The following is a 16,042-nucleotide window of genomic DNA, read 5'->3' as shown; positions in this document are numbered from 1 at the left end:
CCTAAGAATCCCAGTCCCTTTTAACTGATTCTGTTCATTTTCACTACTTTGATATGAAATATTTCCACAATGGCAATAGTGAAGAGTGCAGATACCTGAATACTGTCCAACTTTTGTAGTTAGTTACAGAGATTTCAGACACCTACAGATCTTATACTTCATAGAAAATTGCCATTAAAGTTTAATACTGTGGTAAAAGTAAATCCTAGGAATCTGCTGTAGACTCCAGTTTAAGCTCTGAAGAATTAGAATAAAATATCCATGTGTCTTACAACCTATAAGAAAAATAATTGACAAAATAAGACGTGCAGTATGAGAAGATTTCTTTGCTAAGTTACTCTTGCCTTTGCTTGTCTTATCTAACCTTTTTTCAAAGGAGAACAGGTTCTCCTTAGGAGTAATGTGCAGTATATTCTTCAGTTAATTCTTTTCTCCCCCTTCCATTTTGTTTGAGATTGAGCTACGGTTTCCCTTCCCGACCACGCTCTGTCGCCTCTCTGCCTTTGGCCAGAAACACCTGCTCCAGCTGTGGGGACAGGATCTCTTTGCTGGCCTGGGGGCTCGCAGCTCGGTGTAACGTAGCTCTCCATCTGAAGGTGGTGATGTATTCTCAGCAACACTTGCTGCATCTGCTGAACAGATGGGCGTGAAGCCGTGCCGCGTAATCTCGTAATACAGCAACGCAGGCTAGTTTAGGCGTTTCCTTTGTCACCTGAGTAGGACATGCCAACACGGACATTTGCTCTTGTGCTATAATAGCATGACGTTCAAAGACTGCTGTTTCACATGTTAGTGATTAGATAATATAACTCAAAATATAACAACAGTATATTCTGAATATTCAAAGTACTGTGCCGTAAAGAACCTGAAAGAACAGGTTAATACTGTTAAATGACTATGAGTCCAGGAAGAAGAAATGGAAACTTTTTGCTAGGACAGAGTTTCTTGACATCTTTCTTCTGCGTGATGCGAAGACTTCCCCTGGCAGATTGTCCAGTTTGTCAGTTAGGTGGAAAGGGAGACGTAGCTGTCTCCTGCCTGCTTGTCTCACCACTCTCTTACGGTGGCAGTGTTATGAATGTAATCTCTTCTGATTTCGTCTTTATCTAAGTGGTGTTTACCAGCTATCTTTTAAGAATTAAAAGAAGCCTATTATTTTTATCTGAGACTTGCTAGTGGACATTTACCAGCAGAAATTCAGTCTCTAGTCTGTTGGCTCTCTGCCTCCTATTATTTCACTTTGATTCTTGACAGCTCCTGTATTCTTGGTGGAGATCTACAGGTTTTCCCTGATTTATTTTTTTGTATCCTTGTTTCCATGTGTTGGATTACAAATCATTATCTTGACTAACTGCAACAGGAGGCTCTTAATCAAAGTGGCACTGGACTGGAACTTGGGAAATGTTTTTTCTGTGGCTGTTGTTCCAAATGGCAGGTTGCATGATGCAGTGGGATGAATTGTATTGAGTGACACGATCATGGCTATACACAGAGTCCTTGCTCAAGTCCAAGTTTGCCTCTGGTGTTACCAGTCTTTAAGCAAAATGTAGCAGCACTGCTGCCAAACTCTGCAGGGTAAAATACATATAGCTGAAAATATCAGAAGTAAGTAGCAATTTTACATTTAAAGAAAACACTTTAAATGCCCTAGATTGCTATCTGTGAATAATTATTCAGTCTAAAACAAATAACTTTGAGGTAGCAAGTAGTAATTTTGCTAAAGAAAAAATAGTACATGCTATTTAATTTTTTAAAATTATTTATTTTTATTTATTTTTTTAAATATGAAAAGGTCTACATTCTCCTGGTTCTGTTACAGGACTTCTCAGAGAAAGTAAGTTTCAAATTTCTTCTTTGGGAAGACTATGAATTTATATGCCAAGTGTTGAGGTGGATATACGTATTTTTTAATCCAGGATTTATATACCTCTGAAAATATGGGTGGATAATAGAAAGGCTGACAGACCCTTTAGCTGTGGTGTCACATACATTGATATAATTTGTTACCTCAGCTAAGGTGTTTTGCCGCAAGAGGTGGAGTACATTTATATATGGAAAGGTCAGTTTTAATTAATAAGCTGTTTTCATCATTCGGGGTGATATGAATTGCTTGTAACATTAGTGTGAAATAGTTTTCAATATAAAAATAAAACAAATTGAGCTTTATGTCACATTCATCATCCCCCAAACCCATTTAAATGTCAAAAAATCAGTACAGACCAAAAGTCTATTTCTAGAAGCCTCAGTAGCCCTATTTATCAGAGTGAAATAAGATATTATCATCCCATTATTCCGTCACATGCCTTCTGCACTTGAAGACATACACATTACTTCTAGTTTTCTCTAACACAGAAGATAGTTTTTCTATTGTTACACATTTTTTTCCAAACAGTAAATAGTGAAGAGACAATGTCAGAACGTACAGCTAGTTATATTATTATGTATCTCTTTCATTAAAATGTAATATTCATGTATAATGTAATATACAAATATTAACTTATTTTCTTCTGTATTTCTCAAATGAAAAAAAATCAGTGTTCTTTCATCCCTACTTGGAAACAATTTTTTTGCACACTGCAATTTGCTAGACAGTATAATTTGACTGTGAGAACAAGGTTTTCAATATATACACTGATGATGTATTTTGACGAAAATCATTCAGTAGTATCAAAAATTTGTCCTCATTTAATTACAAAATAAAAAAAATTGATTTTTTTCTCTGAGTTCGTTTTCTGAGCTTTGTTTGCTGAGCAAGCAAGGCTTGCATCATCACATCTCTGTGAAAGTATGTCTCTCCCTTTTAATAACTTTAAATTTTCAAATAATAGTGGGACTTAACAGTTTCAGAGGTTCTTAGTTCATATAAGATGCATGAAAATGGGCAAAGTGATAGAGGAAAACCATCCCTTTAGTGCCCATAGCAAGGAAGATGCTGCTGTAGGAGTTCAATTTTAGGGAATCCATGCAGAATATCAGAGAGCTCTCCATGTTAGAGTTTCAGTCAAAAGTAGTAGATTCAAATGGAGATCAGACTTCATTGCATAAGGGAGTGTTCAACTGCCAGACATGCAAGGGCAAGAAACCAGGCTGTATGATTTGTTAGAGAAGCTTTAATATATGAGGCCATTCTTTTATACAAATTCTTAAGTGAATTTTGAAAAGAAAGTTCATTTACTGGTGTATATTTTAAATTGTGCAAATTCCATGTTATTTGGAAAAGCATGGGGAGAATATCCTTCAATTGTTTTTTATTGTTTTTCATGCTTATGCTTTATTTCTGCTTTTACTGCAACAGGTAGTGACGTAGGAGGTGATGATATCATAGCAGGGAACGTGAGCAAGTACACTGTTCTCCCGGCTGGTTATTGTGGACAGCCTAAAAAAGGACATCTTATATTTGATGCCTGTTTTGAAAGTGGTAAGCATTTTCAGCATTACTTTATGTAACAGCTGCCAATATATTAATGCTTATTACTGTATCGCTCATCTTTATAAAAATCATCTTAATTCTAAAGGTTTGTATTAAATACTGTTTTACTCACTGATTCTCTTCAGAGTATGACATAAAACCAGACTGCTCAAATGTAAAAAAGATATATGAAGTTTGTTATTACCTGTAATGTGCATTTTATCAGGTCCATCTCTCTTATCCCATGTAGATAAATTAATGGATTTTATTCTATTATTATATGTATTATTATCATATGCAGTATTTATTATTAACTAGTCAAAGATGTAGGATATAAAAATGTTATTTTATACTGTAATTTGCCAGGTTAACTCCCTCAACAAAGTTTCAAAGCGCTAAGTCTATCCTTGCATAGCTGGAAGACTTTAAAAATGTGTCTTTAAATATGGTTCTTATTCGTGTTTCTTGTGGCCAAATTCTGTGCTGCTGAGATTATTGGAAGTTCTGCCTCTGATGTCAATAGGAGTAGAATTAGTTTTTAGGAAACTACTGCAAATTGAAAGAGAAACTATTTTTGCAAGTGTTATAGTTAGTATATTAATTTGAAGAATATTTTAAATCATGTATGTTTATATGCATGTGGGGGGTATGTAGTTAAATACATATATATAAGTATGTAGCCACATTTTGTGTTACATATATGTTTGTCTCCAGATTTGTTAGCTTGCATCTATTATTATTGGCTTACAGACCTGCAGAGCACTGTTAAACACCATATGTACAAAAGGCATTTGGCAGGAAAAACTGTAGTTTCCAGAGTGATTTATATGAGAGGTGCTGGTAATGCCAAAACTGCTACAGTGTCATGTAAAACGATTTTCTTATAAAGAGTTACATCCCTAAGGGGTAGTATAGTGGCTGACAATTCCTGGAAAAATATTAGATTGAGTTATTTAAATCCTTTGATTGCATTGTGTAAAAGGTGTAAATGATGCAGTTGTGTAGTAAAGAATATTTGGTTTTTAGAGTATATATCTGAAAGTTCAGACAATACTTACATATTTTAAAAAAATACTTTGGATGCTATTTCGTAATGGTTATGAATTTGATTTTTTTTCATCAGAAAACAATTTATGAAATTAATCAGTGGGCCAAGCTGAGAAATTTACTTTATTGTGTTAAGCTGCCATGCAATGAAAAGGATCAATTGCAGCTATCAAATGATTTGTGAAGCAATGTGAATCATTCCATTATGGTTTAACTCCAATTTTTAAGCAACAGAATTAATTATATTTTTAAATTAAAACACTTCTGTCGTTCAAAAGTGATGTTCATACTTTGACAATTATAGCATGTGATAGAGACAGGTGCTATATGAAATACTTTGTTTATTTACACCGTAGCGTGATGAGTCTCTGATGTTGCTTTGCATATTCAGACACCTCCAAAATACAAATATGAATAAAATTAATAACTTCATTTATTTTCTCATAATGACAATGTATTAGCAAGAACAATAACAATGCGTATACTTCATTTGTAAATTCACTTTAACTATTGTTTATGTCAGCCAAGTAATTGCTTACAGTACCTTAATGGGTCAAAGCAAATTAACTGATTATTGGATATTTTATCAAGTTGTTAATAACTCTGTAATCTATCTCCTCATATCTTCCAAACAGTAGTATAAGACACTTGTACAAAAATGTATTGATAAGCTTTGAGTACCACCTTAAAATTGGCAATAGCTATACATGTTATATACTATTGGATTTGCTGTTTTCAAAGAACATTTTTTTTAACAGTTGACATTAATTCTGTAATAATTCCAAGTTATGTTATCTTATAGACCTAAATATACTTGAATACCTGAAGATAGAGCTGTGCTTCATCCATTATGATGATATTATTATTAAACGTGTCATTGAAATCTGAGATCCCTCATACTTAGGAGGTGTTACAGTTTTTTTTTACAGTTAAAATTTTGTAAGGATTTATTTAATCTTTATAAATAAATTCAATGCAATTAAAAAACAATAGTTATAATAAGTGATGATTGTAGCTCTCTATCTAATGTAACATTAACAGAACTTATGTCATTGTTTTATATAATGCTTTCACTGGAAGTGATCATGGTCCTGATGAAACTATGATAGAGTGGAGCAAAACTGTCTGGACAGTGGTGCTCAGGGAGTATTTTTTGATGATTTGTTTTCAAAACAGAAGTTCTGTTAAATGTGATTCCACAAGTGACTTTCCTGTCTTTGGCTGCATTCTGTGTTTTCTTGAAATATCTAGTTGATAGAACTGAAGGCTCCCTTCCAGACCAATTTTTCAGTGACTCTTTTATTTTATCTTGCAGAACTGGAAGTAAGTACCTTTTCAGAACAAATAAATAATATTAAACTTGCAGAAAACAGGAAAAATAATAAAGCATATAGAAGAAATGCTATGAATGCTTTATTTTTGTAATGGCTATCATTGTTGTATTAAGTAGTGTTGAGGAGTATGAATTTGAGACAGAGGTGTGTTTTTATGTAGTCTGAAAAACAATGTCCATTTTGCTGTTTAGAAGGGCCTTGTTTTTATAAAAATCATTAAAAAAAAAAAAAAAACCACCAAAGTAGACATGGAGATTTCTTTTTAGTCCTCTCTCCTGTTGAAAAGCAAAACACACTACTTTTGCTATTCCTGAGAGATACTTATTTTTCTTCCTCATAGAGAATTTAAGTGAGGAAAGTTTCAATGAGAAAGCAGCAATCCATTCTAATGCTGCAGTTTGCTCATTATGTGAAACTTTTTCTTTCAATGTAGAAATGTTCTTACCAAAAATGCATTATTTTCCAGTACTGCAGACAGCAGTATAGACAGCAGATTGTTCCTTTCTTCTTTGACTTAGTGGAAAGCTATAATATCTTGCCTTGACCTTTCCCTCCTCACGTTAAATAACTGCTATTTTTTTCAATTGTTCCTTAGTGGTTGTGTTTTCCAAATTTCGTATCATTCTTTATTTCCTCTGGACCGTCTCCAGCTGTTCCATGCCTTTCTTGACATGCAGTGATCCTAGGCAAACATGATACTCAGATATGCTGGTGCCAGTACTATGTATTGTTTATTACATGATATGCCTTGCAATATATTTACTTCTGCTATGTGACACAGTCCAATCTTTTTCACAATAGCATGACACTGTTGACTTCTTTTGAATTTGTGATCCCTTATGTTCTCCAGATTCTTTTCAGAAGAGCCAGCTAACCAGTTTGTAGCTTGCACCTAACTTACTCTCAATTAATTTAACTAGTGAAAGAATGTTTGTGGTAAAATAAATACTGTCATCGTAAATGAAGAATGGTGGTTGAATCCTTTATCTTATAAATAACAGATGGAGGAGTAAAGGAGGGAGAGAGTAATCAACTTGCAAGTACCTAAGGAATTTGAATTTGTGTTCCCATATTTCAACCTAATGTTCTAACAACTGGAATCTTTCTTGTTGTCTTTATTATTATTTAACAATATATGAGACCAATAGAAATTTTTCATATTCACTTATCATTAGCATAAAAGAAACTGCTGAAAATTTAGATTTCTTGTGTACCACAATTTAATTTTTGGATGCCAATTTTCACAACAAACATGATTTACCTTCAAGGGAGAATGGAAGCATGGTTATCTCTGCGTAGTATCAATTTGAAGGAAATAAATGTCACATTTGAAATGTGTAAATTTGTGTCAGTTATAATTCCTTTTCCTATTATTCTTTACAACTTTAAATTATCAACATAGTATTTGTTCAGCAGCAATGCAGTGCTCTACAAATGTTTTTCTGACATCCTATCTGCTCTGGCAAAACTGGGAATTTTTCAAAATATAGTGCTTCTAGGAAATGTATGTATTCACTCCTGCTATATGATGAAATCCTTCCTGAGTGTGTAAGGCTCAAACTTTCTTGTTCTTCAGGGAATCTGGCACCTTGATATTCAGGGTGAATTTGTATTTCAGTCATTTTATGTTTTGTGGATCTAAATGACTTTTAATTTAGCTAGTTGCCTGTACTATCTTATATTGGCATGGTGCATGTTATTTCTGATTTCAATTTAGTCAGCAGCTTCTTTGGTATTGTGGTTACTGTTTATTTTTATTTGTTTAATCATTTTTGGAGACAATACCTCCAGTACTGAAAAACTTTTTTTTCTGTGTACTTATGTAACTGCTTTGCTTTCCTTTGCAGGAGGTCATACTATTTACTATTTTCTTGTGATAGACATGAAACCTTTCAAACCTGTTTTGCAGAGTGAGCAAAGAAAACACGAAGCAAATGTCTTTAAAGATAAACCAGTATTTTATGGTGCTGATGCCAGTTCAACCTTTCATGAAGAGCACCAGTCTTATCTTCTCACTCTACAGAAGGGAGGATTTTGGTAGTGATCCCAAAGCATGGCAACTTCAAGGGTTTGACCATAGCTTATGCAGGCTGCAGAAATGTCTTTTATGTCAGGACTTAGAGAAAAGGAAGGACCCATAGCTGACAGTGACATCACTACTTTCTTCTAAGTCCCCAAACATGATGAAATAGGCCAGAGTACAATGAGTTGTAAGGGGTTAGAAACACAATTGCAACTATCCTGGAGCTCTGAAATAGATCACAAAACCTGAGAAGCTCATGGTCATGGGGATCTTTTTCTTTTTTCTTTTTTTGGTCATAAGACTGAAATCTACAGATTTTAGTTTATTCTATCCTGTGAGAGTTGGAGACTTACTAGATTCTCTGAGTGTTCAAACAGTTTGAGTTCCTTGCACACTCATCTCATAAATCAGAAGAAACCTCAAGCATGCTGGATTCTTGGAGTACTCTAGAGGGTGCCATCAGACAACATGGATGACTTGCTCTTTAAAATGCCTTGGTCTGACTAGAGTCTGTCAACACCTGTTCTAGGAGGGTACGAAGCATGGCGCACACTGTCATGCAGGCTATGTTACTACTGCTACAGAAGTGTACCTTCAAAAAGTCCATGAGAGATGTCAACCACTCAGCACCCATCTTGTTCACTGCACTGGTCATAGTACTTTGATAGGACCAAATTTCCTCTGAGTTGAGAATACATTTATACCCACAGAGGCTTGCAAACATTTTTTCGCACGGTGCAAAGACCGTGTTTACAGGGTGTTGTTGCCTTTTCATCTCAGCCATCGAGTGCTTTCAAGACGGGCTTAAGATGGGTATACCTTTTGCTTCCCCTGGCTCTTGACTTAAAGAACTGGCATATGGAAGAACGTTGATGCTTCCAGCTGTGGCTTCACTGAAGAACAAAGCAAGAATTCAAATATTGTTTATTTTGTTTGGTATCATCTAGATCGCCAGTCACCTTGAGAGTGTTGATTAGTAAATCCGGCCTGTGCGTACTTCTGGATCAATCCCAGCACCTTCTGTTTTGCATGGCCGGATGTCATAGGGAACATGGGAGGAAGCTGGAGTTAGGGGGTAGACTGTTACGTGTTGAGTTGCAAGGATGGTTTTTGTGACGGAAGAAAGAACAGAAAAAAACCTAAAAACCCAAGTCTGACAGTTTCTGCTGTTTGTGGCTCAAATTGATTATTTTATAATTCCATTTGAAGATTGAAGGAATAAGGTTAGCTCAGAGAGGTTCTTAAATCTCAGCATTCATACTGTTAAATACAGGGGCTTTTTATAAGGTTTTGAAAATACATATTTTGGCTTGTTAGTCAAATATAATGCTGTTTAAATGTTAAAAATACTGTGTTTCTTGAAATTAGAAATGAAGCTGCCGTCTGCTTTTATTCTCATTTCAACCAGAAAGTGGAACTCCGCCAAGAGTCATTAAATCTTCCATCCTTTGGATGAATTCTTATTTTTTTTATGAAAAAAATGTTATGATTGGGTAATTTGTGTATTGTGGTTTATGTTCAAAAGGTTGTAATTAAAGTTTTGTAAAATTTTAGATTCAACCTCAATTACTGTAAACCTCATATTATTATGTTGATAGATACACAACCACCTTGCAGTAAAAACATTTGACAAACATTGGTTTGTCTTTTCTTGTAGCAGGTTTATCAAAAATTTCATATTAGAAGCCCAATAAAAATAATTCAGTGCTGATGGATTGCAAATGATTTTAATCAGCTGGAAAAAGTTAAGATCTACAATCTATTAAGATGTCTCATGTGACTGAGGAGTACTCTTGTATCATTTTTGTTAAGGTTTTAAATATCTTTCTATATTTCAAAAATAGGGTAATGCACTTATAAAACACTTTACACAACACTCAAACTTGCAGTAAGTGATTGTAATTCCACTGATCTCTTTGTAAGCACTTACAGGCGTGAAATAGGCCATTGAGCTTTACCATGAAAGATATCTTTTGAACAAAAGCAAAGATAGTATAGGATGAACTGCCCTTTGGGGATGCCTGTGTCCCAGTTGCTAAGACCTAACATGTAACTTTAGACAGCTAAAATTAAATGAGATTAATCTTACTTGTGATTACTAAAATATTGTAAAATTTGAGTTATAAGGCATTTATGAAATGGGCACTTTTGTTTGTACAAAGTTTAAAAATGAAAAATACAGACATGATGCTGTTAACATTATGTTCAACAACAACAAGTGAAATTGACCCTAGAAAATAGTTAAGTTATAGCCATCTAATGTACTATTGTAATATGCTTCCAAAATTGTCAATACAAGCTGATCCTGAGTGTGTGTACATTTAGGTGAACAAAAATACCCTTCTTCACCTTATTTCACTGGCACTGCTATAATATCCGAGAACAGGAATAAAGCAATACAAGCACGGGTAATAATGGTGAAGTAATAGAAATAAAGAGTGGAAAAAAACCACAAATGTTTAAAGTTACTTTCTTCCATTGTATCTAAACACAGTAGAATACATTATTTTTTTGAGCAAAAAACTATTTTTTATTACAAATTTCCTGGTAGGCTGTGTTCAGCCAGAATCACTAAGTCATGTAGACTGTTTTGGCTTTCACTTTTATGTGAATACTCACATGCAATGTAGAAACAGAAGAAATGAGTGTTGATATAATCAGTAATGATGTCTGTTTTCAGTCTATTTTTGTGGCATCAAGGTATGTCTGATTAATGAAACACTTCATTTTCATTATTTTCTTATATGTTGGCAGTTATTTATGCTCTGTTTCACATGAAGGTATTAAGTAGTTATCGCTACCAGTAGGGATAATTTTACCAATGTGTTCATTTTGTGGAAATGTCTGTTCCCAATTCATTGTAGTATTATTCTCTTGTAGTATCAATACTTGTGTACTAGTGCAGGTTAGAAGTCACACAAAAATTAAGAAGAAAAGATTGATTTTTTTTTTTAATGATGACCCTAGGCATAGATTAATGGATGTAGCATGCGCAAAGTGATATCAGTTAACATATATGACATTACTCAGATGTCTCAAACTCCGGAAAAAGCATGTGAATGATTTATGGAATTGATATTAATCTCTTTCCAGTAAATGCATTACTAAAGTTACATGGGAAATTGATGTTACTACTGTAATGCCAAATTAATTTATTTCTTGCTAGGTCAGCATTTCAAATAGAACTAAATGTTAACCTTTTAAATATCTAAACAGAATATAGCATGGAAGTCAATTTTACAAATGGGGCAGTGCTTAGTGTTGATGTGATATCAGCTAACAAATACAACATTAATCAAGTATCTTAACTTGTGGGAAATGGATATTAATGACTTACGGTGCTAATGACAATGTGATAAGAATTAGTATAACAGCATCAGTAAAAAATTAGTATATTAATTGTAGTCGGTGTACTGATTGTCATTTTCTCAGTCAGTTTCTCTTCTGATATTCATGTTACCTTCTTTTCAAAGACCTAGCCTATCCCTCCTGCCTCTTACCGTGTTTGTACCCCTCAGCAAGCACAAGCACAGAAGAGGTTGATTTGCTGTTTAACTAACCTAAAGAAGGAGCAGAATAAGCAACTGGAAATGGAAGCAGTCTTAGATGGGATAATTTTAAGTTCAGAGCAGATTTGCACTAGCCTGTGTATGAGGAACAACCAAATGAAATAGAACTCCTTAGTCTGGAAAAGAGACAATTGATGAAGAACATCTTGGAGATCTGTAAAATCATAATTCTCAGTCAAAATTACAATGAATAGGGAACGGTGTTTCCTTCTCTTTTCTTTATACAAAAACTAGGGACTAGCAGGTGAAACTAGCAGTTGACAAGTTGAAAGAAGACAAAGGGAAATGGTTCCTCACATTTTGTTTAATTAAGCTGTAGAGCTTCCTGTTGTATGTTGTGGATGCTAAAAGTTTATGTGTGTCAAAAACAGCTGACAAGACCAGGGAAGAAAAAATCAGTTGAGATACACTGACAACATCTCTGGCTTAGAAGTTTCATAAACTGCACGTTGTAAATTGAGGGACTGTTCTGGGGAGGTATCTAAATGATTGCTTTGTTCCGTGGCCTTCTCTAGGGATCAATTTCTGGCACAGTTGCTGGGCTAGACCTTGATCTGACCTGGTACGTCTGGATAAATGCTTAATCTTTTTTAGTTCATACAGTAATCTTTTACATTTTCGTGTTTTCTAAAAATAGATTACAGGTTATATTTACAACATTAACTTCATGCAAAGCTGTAATTTGGTCAGACAATAGCAAGGAAAATCTTACAGTTAATTTTTCTGTTCAAAATAATTTTCTTCTGAAGGTAGTAATTGAAGATGCTATTCTAACATTAACAATAGATGTCCACAATCACACCCGATGCAGATCATTTCTTAAGATTTATTTCTATACATTCCTAGTATTTATTTACATTTCCATCACTTACATTTTTGGTGGGATTTTTCTGAACTTGCTCTTTGTCAAAGAATGAATAAGAATAATAAAAAAAATTTCATACAAAGATGAAGCTATTTTTGAGAATAAGCAGAACGATTTTCACATATACTAGGTTTTGAGATAAATTTTCCAGTTTCCATTTTTCTGGCTCTGTTCAAATTTTTCCATCTGGAAAAATGATAGTGGGAAATATAAGAAAGAATAGCAATGTCCCTGCCAGTGTGAAGGAACATTACATTACACTGAACAAATATACTTATCTGAATGTACAATCACTGAAATAAATGCAGCTGTGTTTATTTCAGCATAATCAGATATATTTGAATATAAAATCGTTGACATAAATGCAGCTGTGTTTATTTCAAACTGCACATGTTAATATGAACATGAATGTGACATCAGTTAATCACTTGTGAATGTATAGAGGTAGGTGTATATAGTGGCACAATAGAGGCCTGTGACAGTTGAAAGTAGCAGAAAAAAATCCAGCTGAGTTTGTGATTTACCTAAGGATATTTATAACAGCATTGGAAGTCAGTGATGAGGAGAAGCAAAATTCCCTTATAAAATGTGAATAAATCTATAGTTACTCTATAGAGAAACAGGTGACCTATTCTTTAGTTACTTACTAAGGAAATAATTGCTTTGAATAATTTTTTCTTAAAATAGAGAATCATGTTAGTTTTCAGCAATTGTTGGGTCCAGGTCAATCACTTCTGATGGGTGTAATCGGTAGCATTGCAGATATTATCTTAGGTTTTTCTCTGATTTTGAGCCTTGAGAAGAGCTACTAGCCACCCTTCAGAATTTCATGGTACTTGCTGGGTACTCACATCTAGGGAAAATCCAGTGAAGAGCAGTGCCAGTGGGAAAATTTTAGCATCATTTATTTTGTTAGGGATGCTTCTCCTTCCTCTTTCGCCACAGTAGTTCTCTGCCTTCCCTGTCCTGTTTATATCCTTTATCTCTGTCTTTTTGAATTAGAGCTATCCAGAATTAGAAGAAATTTGTAAGTGTTCTTTACTCTGCTTATGCAGACAGTGCTCTGTAGATGGATCAGAAAGAATGGCTGTACTCAGAATAAAATGTCAAGTGGAACCAGAACAGTAAATATTTCGGACCTAAGAGGTAGTGGAAAGGCTTTATTTTCTCCTTGGAGAAGGCTGAAATATTCTGCTAGACTAAATAGCTGTGTTTTGTTCAGTTCAATAACCTGCATTATTATTTCTCTTTTGAAGAAGACAGCAGCACAAAAGACCTGGTTCTTGACTACCTTGCACCTTCTGCAGTGAATTTCAGCTTTGTGAAATGAGAGCAAAATGGTTGAGAAATGTTGAGTACTTTGCCTCAGTTTCATATGAAACAAATGATGAATGAAATTTAGGAAATTTCACATCCTGTATTATGTCTACTGAAATTTGGTGATGTTATAAAGAATAAGGAAAGAGGCTAAAGCAGTGAAAATAAAGGATGAATTGAAACATTTGCATCAGGTCCTGTACTCAAAGGCTGCATTGGCACAGCAGTGTGGTGCTGCTATTTCTCTGCTCTGAGCAGAGGGGTTGGACTAGGTCATCTCCAGAGATCCCTTTGAAGTCATTTAGAAGATAACCATTTTTTTTTCCCCCTGAAATTAGAATATACTTCAGATAGTTTTTTTTTGTTTTGTTTTGTTTTTCCCAGTCCCTCTGAATTGTTTATAAATTCTCAACTACCTACCGTTCCAAAGTTAACAATACAAATTAACATCTTTGCTCACTTTAGCTACCACTGTAATGCGCGAAGAGGCAAAACTCTGAAATGCATCATGGTCTGTTCTTTTGAAAGAACGCTGGCTGAAAAACATACTTCAGAAGAGGTGCTTCTACATCAGATATACATTTTTATTCTCTGAGTGATACTATTTGATTTTTAGGAGAAAATATTTTGCTCAGCTTAACAGTACTTTGGAAACATTTTGAATACATGTAGAGCTTTGTTTTTTATTGATTCTGTTTAGTAACCTAATTGCCTTCTAGGTCTGGCCTTTAGCATGCTAATTTTGATTTAGTGTTTGTATTTCTGAAAACAAACTGGGAACAAACCATATATTATCACTGTGTGTTCTTTAGACAGCTACTGGGATTCCAGATCTGCTACAGTAACATAATGTGAAGGTAAATTACCATAATGCATTAAGGGGCTATTATTATATTCTAACAATTTGTGGTAAAATCACATCTCTGTTTTTCTCTTCTGAATCCGTAAGATAACTTTTTGTTCATAAGAACTATGATTTAATCTCTCTTAAAAAAATGTTTATTGGTGCTACTGTACTATATTATAAATAATTCATTATTAGTAGCCTTTTCAAAGATGGTAAATGAATGTCAAATTCCTGATGTGAAAAATTTTAATCTTTTTTCATGAATACAATATAAAAATGCATAGAGCTAAGGAATGATACATGTAGTTTTTTTTTCTTTTGTTTCACCATTATGATAGCTTAAGAAATTATGTTTACAGTGACTTTTGAAATGATTGATTAATATTTTTTTGGAGATTTATATCCCTTTTTTTTTCTTCCAGTTTTTTTATTTAGTTATATTAAAGTTCATTTATATAAAGCCTTTCATATATCTTTCATGTTGTTGTTAAGTTGTATGATGACATTTCTTCAATGCTCTAATGATCATATAAATGTATATATACCTGCACTGAGCTGACTGCCACTTGTGTAGACATTCACATTAGATGTGCAGCAATCGTAGCATTGCCCTAAATGTGTTTATACTGGATAAATACTGAGATAGTTAGCCTACACTGAGTTTTGTGCTGCTACAGGTACATTGCTGTCAGAATACCTGAGCTAGCCAATTTGTGTCTGAGTTGGTTAATGTGACATATAATGCGCTTATTCCTCTGAAATGCATTGTAGATATACTCCTTACTAAACAGTAAAGTTAAGACAAGGAATAGAACAGCAATGTGGTAATTAACCTGTGCTTTTATCTGAAAAATAAAAGATGATGGCAAGTTGAAAACTTGTCTTTTGGTTATTACTCTATGTGTTTCCTGTTGTTCTTCTGCTTCAGTAGCTTCAGAATTGATCCATTCTCATTTATCCCAAACACTTGTCATCCTCTCGCTTGATTATCACAACCTTATCCTGCCTGTTATTTTTCTTTCCTCTCTACATTTTTCTAAATGATACTGCTAAAGTATCTTCTTTTCTATGTTGAGAGAATGTTGAGCTTCACTTCTTGAACGTGTACACTGTATATCAAATTAATGCTTGTTATCCTCATCTCCAGGACTCTGTTATCTTCCTTCCATTAGCATCTTTTTTTTTTTGTTATTCCCATCTGTGTGCTCTTCTTTATCCCTTTGGATTTAGTGACACATTTATTTCCTTTCCTCATATTTGCATTTTCATTTTTGTCAGGAAACATCTTTGTCCCTTTTATTTCAGTTATGGTTTCCCATTCTTACATGTTTTTTTTTTTTTTTTTTTTTTTAATGAACCAGAATCAGAAACTGTTTGGTGTTGTCCATAATCTGTCTGCGTGTTCTTATGTTCTTTTGGACAGGAAGCACATTTCTTACCGCAAGCTTTGACTGTGCATGATAAATCTTTTCTCAAGCCCAGGCGATCTATGCTGGCAGATGCTCATGCTAAATCTTCAGGGCCTAGTTCTGGACAGAAATCATTGGGAAAATTTCAGCAAAACTACAGCGATTCCTGTTGTCTTTGGATGAATTCATAAGTTTGTGAAACTTTCTATGAATTAATAATCA

The 16,042-nt window shown here is 34.1% G+C and overlaps 1 protein-coding gene across 6 annotated transcripts in view; it reads left to right on the top strand.

The window, feature by feature from the left end:
* LOC106033024 (AGBL carboxypeptidase 4) overlaps positions 1 to 16,042 on the top strand; it is a 924,726-nt gene that overhangs the window by 14,210 nt on the left and 894,474 nt on the right. For 5 of the 6 annotated variants that reach the window (XM_048062129.2, XM_048062125.2, XM_048062126.2 and 2 more), the window contains exons 2-3: positions 1,793 to 1,834; positions 3,296 to 3,418. In XM_048062129.2, coding sequence (XP_047918086.1) covers positions 1,793 to 1,834; positions 3,296 to 3,418 — 165 coding nt within the window. The remainder of the gene's footprint in view (positions 1 to 1,792; positions 1,835 to 3,295; positions 3,419 to 16,042) is intronic. The other variant, XM_048062128.2, reaches the window with a different exon arrangement.

The sequence above is a fragment of the Anser cygnoides genome, chromosome 8 (assembly GCF_040182565.1).
Source record: "Anser cygnoides isolate HZ-2024a breed goose chromosome 8, Taihu_goose_T2T_genome, whole genome shotgun sequence".
Classification (NCBI taxonomy): Eukaryota; Metazoa; Chordata; class Aves; order Anseriformes; family Anatidae; genus Anser; species Anser cygnoides.
Note: the sequence above shows the minus strand (reverse complement) of the source record. Positions and strands in the feature narration are given on the sequence as shown.